Below are 13,651 nucleotides of genomic sequence, written 5' to 3'. Positions count from 1 at the left end.
CCTGAAATGCTCTGTAAATGAACAGTTACTACTACATGCTCTGGGTATATTGCTGATGAAAAATAAGTAGGACCCTCAACCCAGTATTCAAAAAATTCAGGAAGAATTTGCTAAACCAATTACACAGAAGAAGCTGTGTGTTTTTTAACCTAGACAGTAAAAAATATAAGGGAATGACAAGAAGGGAGAAAAAGTAATATTAACTTGAAACAGGAAGGCAATATGAATTTGAGTCAAATAGAATAGTTACACCCCATGTATTATTGAAATTTATATACAGATATATCTTTCTACCACCATATGCAAGAAAGAGGTTGATTTTTTTTTCAGAAAAAATTCCATCAAATCGCTCATACTGATACAGTTTGGCTGTGTCCCCACCCAAATCTCATCTTGAATTGTAACTCCCACAATTCCCACATGTCATGGGAGGAACTGGTGGAAGGAAATTGAATTATGGGGGCAGGTCTTTTCTGCACTGTTCTCATGATAGTCTCAGATGGAGATGAGGAACTTGTTGGGAACTGGAGCAAAGGTGGCTCTTGTTATGTTTTAGCAAAGACACTGGTGGCATTTTGTCCCTACCCTAGAGATTTGTGGAACTTTGAACTTGAGAGAGATGATTTAGGGTTTCTGGCAGAAGAAATTTCTACGCAGCAAAGCATTCAAGAGGTGACTTGGGTGCTGTTAAAGGCATTCAGTTTTATAAGGGAGGCAGAGCATAAAAGTTTGGAAAATTTGCAGCCTGACAATGTGATAGAAAATGAAATCCCATTTTCTGAGAAGAAATTCAAGCCAGCTACAGAAATTTGCATAAGTAACAGGGAGCCAAATGTTACTCCCCAAGACAATGGGGAAAATGTCTCTAGGACATGTCAGAGATCTTCATGGCGGCCCCTCCCATCACAGGCCCAGAGGCCTAGGAGGAAAAAATGGTTTCACGGGCCAAGCCCAGGGCACTGGTGCTATGTGCAGCCTAGGAACTTGGTGCCCTGCATCCTAGCCACTCCAGCCATGACCAAAAGGGGCCAAGGTACAGCTCGGGCCATGGCTTCAGAGGGTGCAAGCCCCAAGCCTTGGCAGCTTCCATGTGGTGTTGAGCCTGCAGGTGTACAGAAGTCAAGAATTGAGGTTTGGGAACCTCTGCTTAGATTTCAGAGGATGTATGGAAATGCATGGATGTCCAGGCAGAAGTTTGCTGCAGGGACGAGGCTTTCATGGAGAATGTCTGCTAGGGCAGTGCGGAAGGGAAACGTGGGGTCAGAGCCCCCACACAGAGTCCCTACTGGGGAACCACCTAGTGGAGCTGTGAAAACAGCTGGTATCCTCCAGATACCAGAATGGTAGATCCACCAACAGCTTGCACCGTGCACCTGGAAAAGCCGCATACACTCAATGCCAGCCCATGAAAGCAACCAGAAGGGAGGCTATACTCTGCAAAGCCATAGGGACCAAGCTGCCCAAGACGATGGGAACACGCCTTCCACCTCTTGCATCAGCATGACCTGAATATGAGACATAGAGTCAAAGGAGATCATTTTGGAGCTTTAAGATTTGACTGCCCTGCTGGATTTCAGACTTGCATGGGGCCTGTAGCCTTTATTTTGGCCAATTTCTCCCATTTGGAATGGCTGTATTTAACCAATGCCTGTACCCCCATTGTATCTAGGAAGTAACTAAGTTGCTTTTAATTTTACACGCTCATAGGCAGAAGGGACTTGCCTTGTCTCAGATAAGACATTGGACTGTGGACTTTTGAGTTAATGCTGAAATGAATTAAGACTTTGGGAGACTGTTAGGAAGGCATGATTGGTTTTGAAATGTGAGGACATGAGATTTGGTAGTGGCCAGGGATGGAATTATATGGTTTGGCTGTGTCCTCACCTAAATCTCATCTTGAATTATAACTCCCACAATTCCCATGTGTTGCAGGAAGAACCTGGTGGAAGGTAATTGAATTATGGGGGTGGGTCTTTCCTGTACTGTTCTCTGATAGTGAATGAATCTCACAAGATCTGACAGTTTTAAAGATGGGATTTTCCCTGCACAAGCTCTCTTTGCCTGCCGCCATCCATGTAAGATGTGACTTGCTCATCCTTGCCTTCTGCCATGATTGTGAGGTCTCTCTAGCCATGTGGAACTATAAGTCCAATAAACTTATTTCTTTTGTAAATTGCCCAGTCTCAGGTATGTCTTTCTGAGCAGCATGAAAATGGACTAATATACATACCTAATAAATGTATAGCATAAAATACTATCGCAGAATCTGGGAAAGGTGGTCTCCCTCATGTATTCCCATTTCCATTAGTAGCATCACTGTCCACCACTTCACCCAAGTCAGGAGCCTCCCTTTCTCTCTACACCTCCACATCCCATCACCATCAGTTCTAACCATTTTGCCTCCATCTTGTACACAGTGTACTTCACTTTCCCTCCCTATCACCTACACTTATCTACCCCACCCTCTAATCCAGATGCCCTTTGGAGGGAGGGCCACACCCCTTTCACTGTGCATCACCAGATCAAAGAGAGGGTGGGAGGAGGATTGCCTCCAACAGCACCTGGGCAGTGGGCTTAGAGGGGAGGGCTGTGGGGCTCAGAGCTGCATCAGACACCCAGGTGGGAGTTGGAGAAGCTGCAAGGGGAAAGCTCCTCCCTGCATTCCTTATTCCTTAACGGCTGGCTCAGCCCCCCACCTCTCTTCCTTCCCCTTCCCGTCCTTCTGGTTGGCACCTATACAACCACAATGGGCAAGCATTGAGCCCCAGAATCACAAAGAACTAGCCCAGATACCCAGCAGCTTTGTGACCTTGGGCAAGCTGTTGAATATCTAGCCTCTAAAATGAGACAAACCACAGCACTAAGGGGAGGGCAGTGTGGTGAGTGCTGGTGGGATAATGCTTGTGACACACTGGGCACATAGCCTCCTGTCATAGGCGCCTATTGCCAGCAGCCACTCCCGCTCTTCTTCCACCATCCTGGCTCACACTCCACTGAGGGTCTGAAACCTAGTGCTAAGTTTGGGAATTTGTCACTACATCCCTCTGGCTCTCAGATGAGAAAGCAGACATGCAGGGCAGCAAGGAGCAGGCTGGCAAGAAACTCTGCCCCATCCTCCCTGAAAGACTTGACTCTGTGCCATCACCTCTTTTCTCTTTCCTCAGTTTTCTCTTAGACTGTGTAACTTTTCCTCCTTCACTTTTATCATCCTCCTCACACCTCTGTTCATGAGTGCGCCCAGCAGAAGAACATGCAATTTGGAGGACGTCAGACCTGAATTCAAATCTCAGTTTGCCCACGTACACGTGTGTGGCCCTGGGAAAGCTGCACCTATGTCACTGAGCCTTGTTTTCAAGCCTTTGGTAAAACAGGACACAAATGCCTAAAGATTAATTCAGTTAATGTCCATGGAACCCCTCACACGAGCCACACAAGGAAGGCACTTAGCAATGATCGTTTCTGGTCTCTAGGGGTAGGAATTCTAGGTCTCTCCTTGCTCCTCACCCATGGCCTTCACCCAACCCCATTTCCCTCCTCATTGGGGTCTATTATGGTTAATTGTATGTGTCAACTTGGCTAGACTATAATGGCCAGTAGTTTGGTTAAATACTAATCTAGATGTTGCTGTAAGGATATTTTTTAGATGTGATTAACCTTTACAATCAGTAGACCTTAAAGTAGATTACCCTCCATGATGTGCGTGTACCTCATCTACTCACTTGAAAGCCTCAGAGCAAATAGGTTTCTCTTGAGGTTTCTTGAGGAATTCTGCTTCTGCCAATAACTCTTACCTGAATCTCCAGCCTGCTAGCTCTAGACTTCAGACCTGCCAGCCCCCACAATCATGTGAGCCAGTTCCTAAAAACAAACCTGTCTCTCTCTCTCTCTATCTCTATCTCTTAGTGATTCTGTTTCTCTGAAGAACCCTGACTTGTATGGGGCACTACTCTGTTATGATAAACAATCCCTCTGATTTACCACATTGTTAGTGGGCAGAGACCCAGAGCCCATCACAAGGCCAGCATGGGTAGATATGGCAGTTTTGTTTCTCCCTTGCAAGCATCTTGGCATGGAAGGGGGCTCTGCCATCTTGGTCATTCTCCTTAGCTTCTTTCTCCCATGTGGCTGGACCATGTCCTACCTTCAGAACTGGCTGGAAGGCTGGGCCCTGTTTATCTCAGGCTGTACTCTAGAGGGCTAGAGGGTGTAGGAGTCAATGAGCTTTCTCTTCCTTTTATTTTAGTGATACAAATCCATCCAGAAAACTCTGGTTGAACATTGTGGGATGAAATACATAAAGGAAGCAGTAAGCCGGCTTTGGTATTAAATTAACTCATTCCTAACAACTAAAAGAAGACCAAGCCCAGCTTAGGTAAGTTCTCTGCATTGGTTTTGAGGTCAAAATTACAGGTAAATCTAAAATTAAAAGTTTAGTTAAAATTGTTGAATCTGTAGCTAATAACCCTGCTATTATGGGTTATTATAGCATGGCTAGGATGCCATGGTGAGAGATAACTGGTCAAGGGCAATATTCCTGAAACCCCTGGCCAGATAGTATTTTAATACCATCAAAATCTCGGCCAGCTTTCACATCTGGTGTGTCAGCATATAAGAGCTGATGTTACGTATCATCCCCTTAGGCACATCTGCTCTTCCTTTTCTGATTCTCCTTCTCTCTCCTCAAGATTTCCTCTTCTTTCTTTTCTCCTCCTTAATTCTCATCTTGCTTCCCTTTCCTCTCTTTTGTCACATTTCTCTTTTCAGCTTCTCCACTCTCTCCATTATCACTCATTCAGGAAGCACTCGAGCTGCAGAAGGAACTGAGCAGAATGATCCTGCTGTAGGCCCTGTCCCCAGGGAACATCTATGCAGGTAAAACCTGGGGAAAGGAAGTACCAGGAGCAGCTCTGAGCAAAAAAGCCCAGAGAGTCCCCACCAGGACAGCATCCACAGGTAGGAGATATGCAGAAAGAAGGACATGGGGTAATCTGAAAGGATGACAAAACGCAGGGAGAGAGGGAAGTTGCATGTTGCCTCATGTTTCTTAAGAGTCAAATGGTGGAGAGCAGTGGCGAAGAGCATCTGTTCAGGTGCCTGACTGCTTGGGTTTTAATCTTGGTTTCTCTAATTTCTAGATACAATACTCGAGGTAAGTTATTTAACCACTCGGGGACTTCGTTTTCTCATCTGTAAAACGAGAACAGTAATACGACCTACCTCATGGTTGACTTGAGGATTAAAGAAGTAAATAAATACCTGTTAAGTGCTTGGAACACTGCCAAGTAAATATCCAAGAAGGACTGGATAAATTACATATGGATAAATATCTTGGTTATATTGGATATGGCAAATATCCAAGAAATGCTAGCTGTTCTCCTTCCCATTCGAAACTGAGGCCACTTACAAGAATCAAAACCCACCTCTCACCTTGACTCTCTCTGAAATCCAAGAGAAAGCCAGCCCTGTGAGAGACAGCAAGAGGAAAAGTACCATCAAAGTTGGGAAGCACAGGTTCCAGGCTGTGTCTAATGGAATTTTCATGCACTGATGCACAGAAAGAGTATACTATGGATTACATAGGATTTGGACACGGGCCTGAGAATTTAACCCTCCATTACAATGGGTATCACCCAGGAAACTACATCGCAAATTCCAAATGCACACCTTACCAGCAATCTTTTGGGATACCACTCCATTTTTAAGATGGTGACTGCCCACAACTTCAATACACATACAAGTTCCTAAAAAATTTAAACCTCAAATTTGGTGTGTCATAAATGTTTCTCACATTTGAAGTGTGCTACCTATGAAAAAGGCTCCAAAACATTGCCTTAAATATGACACTTGGCAGAAGGTTATTTGTCCCTTTAAATAATTCTTTAATATTTCTGGACAATTCTTTCAGATTTCACAATTAACTGATTCTCTTCCTTCAGTTTTTTTTCTGAATCCTGAATATGTGGAAATAAGACTTGGAACATTTTCATAGTGATACCTGATGGTGGCCTTTTATGGGTCATACTTTTCAGACTCGAGATTCTTGGCTCTAAACAGTGAGGTTGTGTACATTTTGGCCACATGTCTTAATGACAGAGCAAGAGTCACTGCAGATGTGAAGAAGGCCCTGGGTTCGACTTTAAATATTAATGTATTTTTTCTTTTTTAAATATTCTTTCTTTCTTTTTTAATTTTGTTTTTGTTTTTTTAATATTCATAAATCTTGTGAACAGAAAAAAGAATGAGTTTCATCTACTAGGATGCCAAACTCCTCAGAGGTGACTAATGAAAATAAAGCCAGTGCTGTACTTTAGAGGGAAAATAATATTATTAGCCTTCCACATTTGAAAAGACAAGGCAGAGAAATAGAGATTTCAGGGGGACTGCATCAGCCACATATCCCCTGCATCACAAGATCTCCTACAAGGCCGATGAGGGGATCACTTCTAGGACAAAGAAAATTCCAGATACAAAGATGGAGAAAGGATCCAAGAGGAAACATAGGAAGACTTCTTCTCCTTCCCCTTCACTCACATTTCAACCTGTACAGCAATTTGTGCCACACTGAAATTGCTTGCATTTCCAAATAGACCTCAAGCTCCTAGAAAGCAGCCCCAATGTGTTCTTGCATTTCATGTTTTGACACCTGGCACCATACTCAAATCAGGGAAGACATTCAATAGGTGTTTGTTGAGTAACTTAATAAAGGAATCCAACAAACAGTGCTGAACTCCTTACTGTGGGAAAGAGGAAATGGACTTGAAAATGTAATTTTAATGGCATAAAAGACATACGGATAATAAGTCTTTAAAAAAATAAATCCCACTTTCAAAAAAATAGACCATATTACCTGGTGACTGCTGGTCTCAGATACTTTAACATCCAAAGACCCTGCCAGGATAGCATACCAGTTTGTTCCAATATCACCCTGGCGAAATACTGGGAAAAAAAAATTGTGATATAAATATAACAGATACAACTTGGTTTTACTATACGATCTGCCAGTTTTTCACTGGTCCAAGCATGTCTTGGACCTAACTGAGCTTACCACCCTTCCCCTATCTGTTGCCCACAGGAACATAACATGTTTTTCTTTACCTCATCTGTCAACAAAGCTATATCCTATTTATTCAATATTCTGTGAAGTGGAACCTTATTAAAGAGAACTCTATCATACTTACAGAGCTGTAATAAAGATGATAGCTTTAAATGTTATAAGATCCTTTGAATTTAAGAAGAATTGGCTGATATTTCCCAAGACTATATTAAAAGCAATGTGTTTTCTAGACTAGCACCTCTCCTTTTAAGGTGACCAATGATTGATTTAAAAAACCAAAATCTGCTTTGTTTAAAAAATTTAACTACTATATTATCATTGTCCCTTTTCTTATTCTTTTTATAAATTCACTGCTTTTAAGCATTTAGAAATGATCCTCATCAGAAATTTTTGAACCTGATCTTGCTCTAAGTTTGTCCTCTCAGAGAGAAAATATTTAGGTATTTAGATAGAACCATACTTCCCATATCATATTAAGAACAAGTTTGGGAAAGTAATTCCAAAACACTGGTTCAAAAATCTCATGCAAACCAACTGTCCTTTTAAATATCCTAACTAAATAACTAGATGAAGTGATTTGATATTTTAAAATCCCCTTCACAGTTAAAGTCAGAGGTCAAGTAACTCAATGAAAAATCACACGACAGCTCGTGGGACAACTGAGTCCTGGCAAGGCTAGTGCTTACTGGAGAAGAGCAAGCTTCTGGGAACCATAATTAATGATGACAAGCTGCTCTGACCTTCCTGACTAGGACATGCTGTGAAAAGGCAAAGAACAACAATGACATTCTACCAAGTGCAATGACAAGCTTAAGATGGGGTTGATGAGTTTATAGCTGGTCTCTCCAGTAACTCTGCTGCTCCAAATCTTTATAAGTGATTCATTTTAGAGTTAGGGTTTTGTCTTTCATGAAATTCTTGGCCCCAAAAGACATTATTATTTGTCAATCAAATTCATGTTACACGTTAGGAGATTCATTTTGAAAATGGCTTTTAGAAACATAAAATAGTCTTATTGCCAAAAGAATAAAGTTTCTGATATCAGTTAAAAAAGCTGGTTGAAAATAATATGTATGAATGATTTTTTTCTTAACAGAAATGTAACTATGAGCTGGGTGCGGTGGCTCATGCCTATAATCCCAACACTTTGGGAAGCCACGGCAGGAAGATTGCTTGAGACCAGGAGTTCAAGACCAGCCTGGGCAACATAGCTGATCTGGTCTTTACCACAATTAAAGAAAGTAGCTGGTTCAAAACACCGGTTCAAAAATCTCATGCAAACCAACTGTCCTTTTAAATATCCTAACTAAATAACTAGATGGAGTGACTTATTTTAAAATCCTCTTCACAGTTAAAGTCAGAGGTCAAGTAACTCAATGAAAAATCACATGATTTTTGTGGGACAACCGAGTCCTGGCAAGGCTAGTGCTTACTGGAGAAGAGCAAGCTTCTGGGAACCATAATTAATGGTGACATGGTGGCATATGCCTGTAGTCCTAGCTACTCAGGAGGTTGAGGTGGGCAGATGGCTTGAGCCTAGGAGTTCAAGGTTGTAGTGAGTCATGATTGCACCACTGCACTCCAGCCTAGAGTAGCGCAGAGTGCAATGGCGCAATCTCGGTTCACTGCAACCTCCGCCTCCTGGGTTCAAGCAATTCTCCTGCCTCAGCCTCCTGAGTAGCTGGGACTATAGGTTCCTGCCACCACGCCCGGCTAATTGTTTGTATTTTTAGTAGAGACAGGGTTTCACCGTGTTAACCAGGATGGTCTCAATCTCCTGACCTATTGATCCACCCACCTCAGCCTCCTAAAGTGCTGGGATTACAAGCGTGAGCCACTGTGCCTGGCCCACAAAATATTAATGGTAGAAACTGTAGGTGATTTTTATTTTGTTGACTTTCTAAATTTTCTACAATAACGTTGTGACTCACCCTGTTGCTTTCCCACCCAGAAACACTCATGCCCTCTTGTCTAACTGAACCCAGGTTTTAGACAAGTTTCCACCCTCATCCACAGGGCTAGGTGTTAGCTCCACTAGGGCAATCATGATTGGTCTAAATCAGTCCTGGTGATCCCATTATTTTTGCAAGTGACTGGTTTAGACTTAGGCATGTGATGCATTTCTGGCCAATGAGTCAATACAAGAAATCTGCTGGGAGACTTCTAAAACAGAGACCCAGAAAGAAATAATCCTTCAGCAGGATGTTTTTGTATCAGTAAATAATGCACCCAACAGCTGTAGCTGTCAGAACAATTTGGGACAAGTCTGAGGACAAAGCCCAACACCTCAGAATGCATACAAAAACAAAAAATACAGGAAGGACCTGAAGCCTTAATAATTTCACTGAGTCACTTCACTAACCAACCCTGAAGTCATTCTACCTCAGGACTTCTTCTATATAAGTAATTGATTTTTTTTCTTCTTGTATAAGTCATTGAATATTCGAATTAGTTGAAAGGGAGTTTTCTGTGAGTGCAGCATAAAGTGTTCCAACAGAAGAACTATTACTTCTTTAATGAAAAAATACTTTTTAAAAAATCCAACTGTTACTCTATCTCCCTGCCCCTTATTCACACCTGGAATAGATGATATTACTGGCATTAATTCAAAGCATTACCATCAGCACTAGTTAAGAGAACTTTTATCTTAATATCCTATTGGCCACATATTTCTTGGATTAGAGAAGACAATTATGTGAATTTCTAAAGATATAGCTAAACGTGTGAAACATTACATCCCTCCAGCTCCATCTAGAAAGCTGGTTGCCTTGGAAGAACCATTTACGTTCTGTGAACAAAGGAGTTAGGGAAACACCTACATGCAACTGAATAAATAGACTAGAGGGAAATGTCACCTTAATACTTTTGGTTGAAGCTCAAATATTTAGCACATAAATACTCCATTTGCTATTTATCTCCATAAAGTAACCACAAATCAGCATAAACCATACATGGAAATATACTACGAGAGTTGGATTTCTTACATGTTATTCCCTTTTCCAGATTCTCATAATAACCACATAAGCAAATCTGATGAAGGAGATTTGGGTGAAATTTCTCAAAAGCTTTAACTTCTTTCAGTCGAGTGAAGATTATATCCACATCTTCGCTGGATCGCTCCAGTGGTCTGTATAAGGAGAAAAGGCACAAAAGCTATGTCAGTAAAGATTTACCTCAAAGTGAATCAACAGGCCTCATTTTAATTATATTCAAATTTACCCAAATATCCCACTTGTGAATATTTCATTGCAAATATTTATCCACCCCCTTATAGGTATTTCTGGGCCAATATAGACATTTCTGGAGCTTTACCAACTATTCGCCTTAAATCACTACTATTGCAGATGCTACAGCAGGAGTCAACCTCAGAGTGCTAAGTTCAAGGTGATACTCTGGTATAATACTTAATCCCTTAGAAGCACAAGATGCATGAAAATGCAGATTCTACTAAAAAATGAAGTCACAAACACAAATGCCTGCAGGGGCCAATGAGATAAAGGAAGTGGGTAGAAAGAGCAAGATATAAGGGAAAAAATCTCTAGTCTAAGAAAACAACACTGAAATCACAAAGACAAATGAGAAGTGACAGCCTCAGTGTTGGTGATTCTCCAGGGAATGGTGGGCATCAGGGTGAACTGCAAAAGGGACTGTCCGCAGGGAGCAGCTCTTATTTGGCTGTTTTCCTTCTTCTTAGTTTTCTGTGTAAATGTGAGCCCAGATGTTGTCAAATCTTCCCATTGTTCAAGGTAAATCTAGGTGTGTGGACAATTTGTCTGCTTTTTTTTTTTTTTTTTTTTGAGGTGGAGTTTCACTTTTGTTGCCCAGGCTGGAGTGCAACGGCACGGTCTTGGCTCACTGCAATCTCTGCCTCCTGGGTTCAAGCGAATACAGCCGCCCGCTACTATATCCAACTAATTTTTTGTATTTTTAGTAGAGATGGGGTTTCACTATGTTGGCCAGGCTGGTCTTGAACTCCTGACCTCAGGTGATCCACCCACCTCAGCCTCCCAAAGTGCTGGGATTATAGGCTCATTTTGTCACCCAGGCTGAGTGCAGTGACGCAATCTTGGCTCACTGCAGCCTTGACCTCCAGGGCTTAAGTGATCCTGCCACTTCAACCTTCCAAGTAGCTGGGATTACAGGTGCACTCCACCACATCCAGCTAATTTTTTATACTGGCGGGGTTTCGTCATATTGCCCAGGCTGGTCTCAAACTCCTGGGCTCAAGCAATCCTCCCGCCTCAGCCTCCCAAAGTGCTAGGATTACAGGCATGAGCCACCATGCCCAGTCTGTTCATATTTCTTGAACACTGTGTGGGCCACACACATTAAAAAAAAATCTCTGGAATAGATGCAACCTGCTGACTGCCATTTCATAACCTCTGGATTAAGATAAATCAAAGAACCAAACAAAAATAAGACAGTTTTACACACTATATAAACTATTTTTTTCTTTTCTTTGAGCAATTTTCCAAGTCTGTTCCTTCCATGTGCTTTGCAGGAACCCACTGCTGTTCTTGATAGATATTTCACATTATATAGAAACTATCATGTGTTCCCCAGAGCATTCTGGGATCAGAGGAAACGAACTGGATGAGGATGTGACAGAGACAAGTAATGTTCACCAAATAGCCATGTGCTCCCATGAATGTACTAGCCTCCTTTGCAGTTATGTTGGGGCTGGACTGCGAACAAAACTAGCATATATTTATTCTGAGGTGAGACTGATAAAAGCCGGGGGCCTCTCTTCTTCAGGAACAACTTTGAAGGGTGTTATGGGTTGAACTGTGTCTCCTCAAAAGATACATCAGGGACCTGATACTCAGCACCTGTACATGTAATCTTCTTTGGAAATAGGGTCTTGTAGATGCAATCAAATTAAGATGAGGTCACACTGGATTATGGTTGGCCCTAATCTAATAACTAGCACCCTTAGAAAAAGAGGGTAATTTGGACAGAGAGACACCGGGAAAACAGCCATGTGGAGGTGGTGACAGAGACTGGAGTGATGCATCTACCAGCAAGGAATGCTGAAGATTGCTGGCAACCTGCAAAAGCTAGAAGGAGACAAGAAGGATTGTTCCCTAGAGCCTTCAGAGAAGACATGTGCCTCCCACACCTTGATTCTGGACTTCCAGCCTTCAGAACCCTGAGAGAAAAAAGTGTTTGTTGTTTTAAACCATTCAGTTTGTGGTATCTTGTTCCAGCAGCCCTAGGAAACTAAGACAGGAGGCATGTGTTTTACATGCCATAGCCACAAGATGGAGAAGAATGTACAACCCACAAAAGATTCTGTGTAAGTGGCAGGTACGTTATCAGAGCATCACCCAGCATTACCCAGACTAATACAGAAGTCAAGACTAGCTAGGCCAGAGTTCAAGGGACTTGGGACATTGTCAGAAGACAGATTCCATCATGAGAGATGAACATTTTCAGAGGACATGAGTAGATGACCTGTCACTAAGTGGAAGACCTAAGATACAGGCTTTCCTGAGCTTAGTTTAAAAGCTCTTCATCTTGCTCAATTTTCACCCTATCACACTTTTAGGCCCAAGAAAACTAGATTCAAAGAATATGCCCACAACCTCCCTGGCCTCCCAACAAACCCCTACTAGAAGGGTTTGGATTCTGCTTCCTGGGGAAGAGGAAGGGAAATCCTGATGTGTGTGTGCCCAGTCTCTGAGATGACAGCATGCCTGAAAGCACTGAGAGATGTGCAGGCTTGACTTGGGGAATTACAACACATCAGTATCAGTGCCTCTTCCTCCTATTACCCCTTCAGAAGGGCTTTCTAAACTCCTTACCAGAAACTATGTCCTCAAAGTTAAGGGGCTTTGGAACAGAGACTAGGACTTCAGCAGTTAATAAGGTGGTATGGACAATGGTGCAGACAACTTTCAGCCTTTGTGTGTCTGGGGGGCAGCAAGGACAGCAGCAGCTGGCAGAGGCGCCCCTATTGGGGGATCCCAGACAGTAAAGCACACTTCCCGGGAGGCAGAGCTGGTGCTGGTGCCAGCAGGGAGTCAGGTTGCGGCCACAGAAGCACTGGGAGCAGCCACAGGCCCAAAGCAATGGCAGCATGCAAGTGACCGTGGGAGGAATCATAAGAACTAGATGAGCTAGAAACTGACTGGACATTGATATGGCAGATTCTACTTAGCGACATAGGAAAAGAGACAAACAGAGATTAGAATCCATCTTCCACAAAGAAAGAAAGAGCATGCCTTTTTGTTTATTCTCACCAGAGCATCTCCCACATTAGGAGTGTAGACTAGGGCAGCTAAAAAGATTTTTAGCCTGACACTCACGAGAAAACAGTAGAAGAAAAATGTATGTACTTCTATACAGTCCAAAACAAGCACAGAAGAACTTCAAGCTTCAGAACCAGATTGTTAAATGACAAAAGACACTTGGAAAGACAAAATTAATTTGAGATAACTGGGAGAAGAATGAAATCTTTTCTCCTGATATTTTTGTGTGCCCCCAAATTAGGCCCTAACGATGTCATTCTTGTTTAATATTTAAGCCTCAGAAACAATGAAAAGCAACCTTCTATCTGTCATTAATTTTATTGGGTACTTCATGGAGTGGGAAAAA

General features: G+C 42.3%; 1 protein-coding gene across 3 annotated transcripts in view; it reads right to left on the bottom strand.

Annotated features, from left to right (window-relative positions):
* RAPGEF4 (Rap guanine nucleotide exchange factor 4) overlaps positions 1–13,651 on the bottom strand; it is a 314,193-nt gene that overhangs the window by 244,264 nt on the left and 56,278 nt on the right. For all 3 annotated transcript variants that reach the window (XM_019022605.4, XM_019022603.4, XM_019022604.4), the window contains exons 2-3: positions 10,039–10,181; positions 6,848–6,936 (exon numbers count right to left, since the gene is read on the bottom strand). Coding sequence is in view for 2 of the 3 variants with exons in the window: in XM_019022603.4 (XP_018878148.3) it covers positions 6,848–6,936; positions 10,039–10,181 (232 nt within the window). In the remaining variant the exon portion in view is untranslated. The remainder of the gene's footprint in view (positions 1–6,847; positions 6,937–10,038; positions 10,182–13,651) is intronic.

Source organism: Gorilla gorilla, chromosome 11 (genome assembly GCF_029281585.2).
Source record: "Gorilla gorilla gorilla isolate KB3781 chromosome 11, NHGRI_mGorGor1-v2.1_pri, whole genome shotgun sequence".
Classification (NCBI taxonomy): domain Eukaryota; kingdom Metazoa; phylum Chordata; class Mammalia; order Primates; family Hominidae; genus Gorilla; species Gorilla gorilla.
The sequence above is the reverse complement of the archived record's forward strand: the minus strand, read 5'-3'. Positions and strand labels throughout refer to the sequence as shown.